General features: G+C 37.6%; 1 protein-coding gene and 1 non-coding gene across 2 annotated transcripts in view; both read right to left on the bottom strand.

The window, feature by feature from the left end:
* Positions 1 to 1533, bottom strand: part of LOC21407049 (serine racemase) — a 2400-nt gene extending 867 nt beyond the window's left edge. Inside the window, exons 1-5 of the mRNA XM_024175847.1 lie at positions 1114 to 1533; positions 883 to 969; positions 472 to 702; positions 190 to 263; positions 14 to 85 (exon numbers count right to left, since the gene is read on the bottom strand). Coding sequence (XP_024031615.1) covers positions 14 to 85; positions 190 to 263; positions 472 to 702; positions 883 to 969; positions 1114 to 1289 — 640 coding nt within the window. The 5' untranslated portion in view covers positions 1290 to 1533. The remainder of the gene's footprint in view (positions 1 to 13; positions 86 to 189; positions 264 to 471; positions 703 to 882; positions 970 to 1113) is intronic.
* Positions 1534 to 7043: 5510 nt separating this feature from the next.
* Positions 7044 to 7239, bottom strand: LOC112094617. Its single transcript, XR_002903632.1, has one exon. It is a non-coding gene; the product is annotated as a U2 spliceosomal RNA (small nuclear RNA).
* Positions 7240 to 7471: the final 232 nt, after the last annotated feature.

Raw genomic sequence — 7471 nt, 5'->3', positions numbered from 1 at the left:
GCCCTTTTGGTTTCCCCAGCCAATACTCGGATGGCAGGGTTGATGGTCTTGGCAGCTAATGCCACTCCTGATATCAAACCACCTCCTGCATTTTGCAAGAGGAATAATTTCATAACACCAATGATAAAATTCAGAGGAACAACAACGATGATGGAGTTAAAATTCGACGCTAAAATAAAGCAAACAGACCACTTATGGGAGCTATTATAGTGTCAATTTTCGGGGCTTGCTCCAAAAGCTCCAATGATATGGTTCCTTGCCCGCTACAAGAACAAATGAACACCACATCACAAAGAAGTTTAGGACATTATCCCCACAAGATCTATAGCAATACAAGGGTGTGTTTTTAACAATATGTATTCCTAGTCCAAAAAAGTGTATCAGAAGCTTCACAAATCTTACATGCTTTTCATTCCCAAGAATTTTATTCGAGTCCAAAACGGTGACTCAAAAATACTTAAATAACAATACCTTATGATACGCCCATCATTATAAGGATGCAGAAGAACTGCACCAGTGTCTTGCAAAACCTTGGCTGCAGTACTCTCCCTTGACTGCATATTGGGCTCACTCCAGATAATCTGACCGCCGTACCGCTTGACATTCTCGACTTTACATTTTGGAGCATTTTTCGGTACAACTATATAAGCGGGGATTCCCCGTAGCTTTGCAGCCAAAGACAGTGCCGCAGCATGGTTACCACTATGTTTGGAAGAACACATCAGGTGATAATAATCTCAAATATAAATCACAGGCAAAAAAAAAAAAAAAAAAAAAAACGGAATTTTACAAGTTAATTTCTGATTTGGATATACATTAGAAAGTTTTCGAAAAATAAAGGGGGAAGAAAAGAATACGGAACAGAAATAGTCAAGAGCAAACCTGCTGTGTGTGACAACCCCTTTAGAAGCCTGATCATCACTGAGTGAAAATACAGCATTGCAGGCACCTCTAAACTTAAAAGCACCACTACATAGTCAAAAAAGGAAACAAAATGTTATCTTTTACTTTTTGCTTGAAACAACATAGTTATCAATTGCAACCAACAAGAATGCAAATACCAAACATTTGAAAAAAAAAAAAAAAAAAAAAAAAAACTGAACTTGATCTCACCCCTTTTGAAAAAGTTCACATTTGAAGAAAAGGTGTCTTCCAGAAAGAGCATCCAAAGATTCAGATGACAAAAGAGGAGTTTTGTGTATGAATGGCCTGATTCGAGCTTCTGCTTCCCTGAATGAGGAAAAATCAGCTGCATATTTTCCCTTTCTTGTTTGCTTTTCTTCTTCCATCTACAGGAACTGACCAACTCTAAAGATGTTTTATCTCATAAAAGAACAACTTTTTTTTTTTTTTTTTTGTGTGTGATAAAAGAAAACAACCTGAAGCGTTTCTAATGGTAAACGACTTGAAATGAAACAAACCCACTAATTATTCATCAACAATCAGCACAACAAATGAGTAATACAAGTGTTTGAAAGCATGGGTGTCAAAGATTATGAAAATTCTTTACTGGGTTTCTGTATTATCTTATAGTTATACCCATTATCATTTAAAAATAAATAATAATAAAAAAAAACTTTGTGGGACCTGTTTTTGCAGTTTCGATTCTTCTGCTATTTTCTCTGGTCCTGTGTTTGGATCTCACAGCTACAAATTCTCTTAACGTTAAGGAGGTCAATTTCATAATCGTTATCATAGATTTTCTTTTTTTTTTTTCTTTTTTTTTTATTTTTTTTTTTTCTAGAAAACTAGTTGGAGATGCAACATAGTAAATGTTTGGCGGCATTTTCGAGAGCATTAAACGTGTAATAAATTTAAAAACTCTCCCGAGCTTAAATACGCTTAAGTCTAAATTCGTCGGAGCCCAAATTTACTTAAGTCTAAGTTTGCCAAATCCTAAGCTCTCCCGAGCCTAAACTCGCTTGAGGCCAATCTCATCTGAGGTCCACCTCTCCCGAGCCCAAGCTCGCCGGAGGCCAATTTCTCCCGAGTCCAAGCTCGCCTGAGACCAACCTCATCTGAGGTCAACCTCTCCCGAGCCCAAGCTTGCCGGAGGCCAATCTCTCCCAAGCCCAAGCTTGCCCGAGCCAAAGCTCGCCCGAGCCCAAGCTTACCGGAGGCTAAACTCTCCCGAGTCCAAGCTTGCCAGAGCCCAAGTTCTCTTGAGCCAAAAGTTTAAAGGTCGCGTGATATTCAAGTGAAGTAACCGACACTAATTGAAGACACTGAATGATTGAAAATTAATTCTCATTGATTATTTATCAGTTTTAACTTATAAAAAGGTGAAAAGCCTCATTGTAATTAAGAGAGAATGAACTCTCGAATTAATGGGAGAATTAAACTCGCTCAATCATAATGTACTATAAATTCCCTCAATTTGAGAGGAAAAGACAGACACTCATTTCTGAATACAATTGTCTTGTGATTGTCTTCACTTTGTTTTTATTACTCATTCAGAGGTTTTTTGTGTTCTTGGAGTGTTCTTCTGATTTCCTTTATAATTTGCTTATTCAATCTGAATTATTAATCTAGGGATGTTGGATAAGTGTTGGATGAAATTTTACTCCAACATTTTTGGCGCTAGAAAGAGGGCACATGGGAGTGTCAATAAGGTCACACCTAGTTTGTCAAAGATAGCAAGGTCAACAGGTTGACAAACGTAAAAAATAAGGACATTTAAAAATAATTCCATGTCATTTAGAGAACAAGATGGATCAAGTAATGGCCTGGTACCACTCAAAAATTCCTCTAAGGTAGTCGCGTCAGACATACCATCGAACAACACATCTGGATCAAAAGTTTGCATTGGGGACGGAGATAAAGTTCTCACGTCACATAGCCAATGAGCATCTAACATTTCTTTGGAAAAGATAACCTTATCAGGCTTAGGGGGAATAACGTTTGGGTTGAGGTCCCAGTCTCCAGAAACTATGAACCAAGAAGATCTCTAGTGCTTTTCGTTTTCAAGACAATCTAGGATGAGCTTCATGTTTCGTTTTGCTTGGAAGTAAAAAGAACTACTATGCCCAGACGATTTCTTTTTTACATAGATGCCTCTAAATTCGTCGACAGTCAGCTCTCCCAATCCAAGTTTCCGCCAAAGGACAAAATAAGTAATAGCATGACGTAGTGCGTTCGGATAAAGTTGGTTTAAACTCAGATTGAAGTCTGCTAGGAGATTATGAAAATGGATGAAGCAGGAGTTAAAGTCCACATTTAAAAAAATCTTCAAAAATCACAATCCCGTCTGCCGGAGGAGATTTTAAAGTTTCGCTTTCTATTAGGAGGCGAAGTGAAATGTCAGAGGGAATACGATAGGAAGTGTGAATCCTCTCTAAGTCTTCTAGCGTGAGATGGTTATGAAAGTCTTTCGAGTCGAGTTCGCATTAATCAGGGATAGCTTTCATAGTTCCCTCAGCTGGCAAATAGTCGACTTCGAAGTCTATCCAATCGGATTTTTGGGGTCAAAACCAAGCAAATGTTTAGGCTCGGACCCGAATGTTTGCTTGAGAGAGTCAATCTTCTCCCATTTATTTTTGGCGTCGCCACCTTCATGAACTTTGTCGACATCTCCAATCTTGTCGAGTTTGAACTTCAATATTGTGCTTTTGACTTTTGAGCGTATGTCTTGAACGCTAGTCTCGGGGATATACAAAGAATCACGGGAAGAAGAGGAATTAGAAGAATTTCCATCAATTGAAGCTTGAAAAACTCAGTTGGCACGGAGTTTGATGCGTTTGGGGGCTACCCGATGTTCGTTAAAATAGTATTAGAGCCGTCCGACACCATTGCTGCTAAACCATTAACGACATCATCATGGTGCTGTTTATTTATCGCTTCCATTTGCTGGAGTCTATGATAAAAAAAGATATCTTATAGAGGAAAAAAAGCAACATAATCTATGGATCCATTTACATTACGCCATCTTTGGAGTAAAAGATGAAGTGTACTAAATTTCTCATACAGAGAGAAAGGAAAGCACCACGTTTTGGAAGCAAAAGAAAATCAATGCTAATTGAAAAGGTAGCAAGTTTCATTTTTCATTCACGTTGAAAGTCAGCAAAGCTAATTGAAAAGTAAAAAGGTGGCTTTAGTTATTTCTTTCCCTTAGCGTTGAAAGCAACTAAAGCAAATGGGGAATGCAAATCTAAGCACGTAGTGAAAACTAGCTGATTCCACTTCTACTTTAGAGAAGTAGAAATTAGAAGCTTTTCAAAAATAATTTCAAAAAAAAAATGAAGCTTACGAATTATGAAGAAGATACTGAAGATTGGTGCAGATTGAGAAAAATTCTTTTGGGAAATTATGCCGTGAAAGCATAAGGTATTCCAATTTATAAGGAAGTTAGCAAAGTTAATTACTTTTATAAGTAAAGAAAGATTTTTCAGGGAGTGATTGGGTGATTTGTGTTCAAGATCTTTGAGATATGAGTTGTTTTAGAAAAGGAAAGAATTTCTGGAAAATCCTTGTTAAATCTTTGACATTCATGATATGTTGGAAGGGAGAAGCAATTTTCAGTAAGTTCAAAAACAAAGTGAAAATTTCCGGGCAAGTTTTAGTCTCATTTACTTGGCGTGCGACGCTCGTGGACTGGGAGGCTGATGTTGGGCAGCATTTTTGGGAGCATTAAACGTGTAATAAATTCAAAAGCTCTCCCGAGCCCAAATACGCCTAAGCCTAAGTTCATCGGAGCCTAAGTTCGCCGGAGCCCAAGCTCCCCTGAGCCTAAGCTCGCCTGAGGCCAATCTCATCTCAGGTCAACCTCTCCCGAGCCCAAGCTTGCCGGAGGCCAATCTCTCTCGAGCCCAAGGTCGCCAAAGGCCAATCTCTTATGAGGTCAACCCCTCTCGAGCCCAAGCTTACCGGAGGCCAATCTCTCCCGGGTCCAAGCTCGCCCGAGTCCAAGCTTGTCGGAGGCCAAGCTCTCTCGAGCCCAAGCTTGCCGGAGGCCAAACTCTCCCAAGCCCAAGCTCGCCAGAGCCCAAGTTCTCCTGAGCCGAAAGTTCAATGGTCGAGTGATGTCATCAAGTGAAGTAACCGACACTAATTAAAGACATTGAATGATTGAACATTAATTATCATTAATTATTTATCAGTTTTAACTCACAAAAAGGTGAAGAGCCTCATTGTAATTAAGAGATAATGAACTCTCAAATTAATGGGAGAATTAAACTCTCTCAATCCTAATGTACTATAAATTCTCTCAATTTGAAAGAAAAAGACAGACACTCAATTTCTGAATACAATTGCCTTATGATTGTCTTCATTTTATTTTTATTACTCATTCATAGATTTTTTGTGTTCTTGGAGTGTTCTTCCAATTTCCTTAGATAATTTACTTATTCAATCCGAATTATTAATCTAGAAACGTTGGATAAGTGTTGGATGAAATTTTGCTCCAACAGTAAATTTGTTTAATTCTTTGGATTTATATTCCACATATAAATAAGATTTTTAAAGTTTTTTTTTAAATGGAAATTACATTTAATTAAAAACTGATAAACAATAATTTAAGTACAATGCTAATGGCCATTAAAGGGACGGACGCACACATGAGGCCCAAAAACAGGAGAACATCTCGACACACTAACAACGAGCACACATGAAGCTCGAATGAAGAAATCTTTCCCATCGAGATAGGCTTTCAAGCGCTAGAGGGACAGATAACCAAACTCCATAAAGAGGAGACATCTACACAACATAGAAAAAATTCTAGCCGGGCCAAGACAACCTTATTAACAGACATACAAATGGCCTTAAATCAGTCACCCAAAACTAGCAACAAATAGCAAAACAAATGAGGGTTGGGTGGGGAGACCACCACTCTCATTACAAACATGAAAATTACATTAAAAAAACAAAAAAAAACAAAAAAAAAACCTTCAACCACCACTATTAGAAGCCTCTGGTGAAGGGTAACCGACCAATGGGCTGTCGAGGAAAATAGCCGGCCAAGAGATCTCAACCACCAAAAGACAAACTCGTCTATAAATGAAGCCCATCCGCTCAGCTTCCAAACTCCAAACCGGTTTAGATCTACCTAAACAAAGCCACCACCAATGAGAAGCTCACGACTAGACAACCGAGGGACTAAGTTTCATGACTAGGAGCCCGACAACGCGCCCAAAGGCAATCCCGGAACTCTAGCTGTCGTTCACTCTTTTTTCGTGTGGGGTAGAGAAACTTGAAAGCCCCAAACATAATTTTAATGTTTGGTTTCCATTATTAAGTTTTTGTTTTATTTTGCAGTCAATTAAGAAGTAAGCATTTAAAAAATAAACTATAAAAATGTTTTAGTTATTTCTCACCAAAATTTTCTAAAAGCCGTACTCCTTTCTCATAATTTATATAAATTTTCATTATTTCTCAGATTTTAGCGCAAGGTAAAGAAATTCTAGTTTTATTTTTAACAACTCAAACTATTATTTATAATTCAAACCTTAATTCAGGATTTAAATTAGTGTTTAAGAGAGAAAAATTCAAGAACAATTCAAACTATTAGTTATAATTTTTTTAATATGTTCGTAATGAAAATAAAAACAAATCCTCACCCATATTGTGTGTTGTGTTTTTTAATGTAATTTATATAATGAGATTTTGCATACTTTTTACTTTAATTTATAAAACTTTTTTTGATGCAATTTATAGTGAGATTTTACATATTTTTTAATGTATAATAAAATTTATTACAAAACTCACAATTTTTATCACTTATCCACATTTTAAATTTTATTAGCGATTCAAATTATTTACATATCAAAAAGGCCCTTACAAGCTTTAATAGAGCCCCTACAGGTGACTTCCACAGCAACAATTGGGCCAAGATCATCTCGGGCCAGAAAACGTTGAACTAGTATTGGTCTTTACAAGATTTAATAGAGCCCTACAAATGGCTTCCACAGCTACAATTGGGCCAAGATCTCGGACCAGGAAACGTTTGAACTAGTATTGGTCTTTACAAGATTTAATAGAGCCCTACAAATGGCTTCCACAGCTACAATTGGGCCAAGATCTCGGGCCAGTATACGTTTGAACTAGTATTGGTGGGGTGCGCCAAGCCCTTGCTGTAGTGCAACGCATGGGCGACGCTCGAGGACCCCAGTAGCAAGCTACTGCGATGGGCCCTCCCCCTTAAAAAATTAATTTAATATCGTGTGAGTGAATCACTCACGTATCAGATATTAAACTGATAAGAACAGATACTACACTTGATCTTAGCCAAAAGGCCGAGAAAGGTATGCTTTGTTCAGGAATTCATTTCTTGTTTTATAGCGTTGCAAACGCTTCCCTTGCTTTACACTTGTCGATGTGGGACTTTTTAACTCACAAAAACTCCAGTTACACGGAAGCGTTTCGTCATTTCTACGTTTTCCAATTTTTTTGTTTTTTTGTTTTGAGAATACGTTTCCCAATATATTTTAGAACCTCTTTCGATGGGTAAAAACAAAGGGTGTGTTTGAAATTGTTTTCA

This window comes from Morus notabilis, unplaced genomic scaffold, assembly GCF_000414095.1.
Source record: "Morus notabilis unplaced genomic scaffold, ASM41409v2 Scaffold297, whole genome shotgun sequence".
Classification (NCBI taxonomy): Eukaryota; Viridiplantae; Streptophyta; class Magnoliopsida; order Rosales; family Moraceae; genus Morus; species Morus notabilis.
This window is presented reverse-complemented; position numbering and strand designations above follow the sequence as displayed.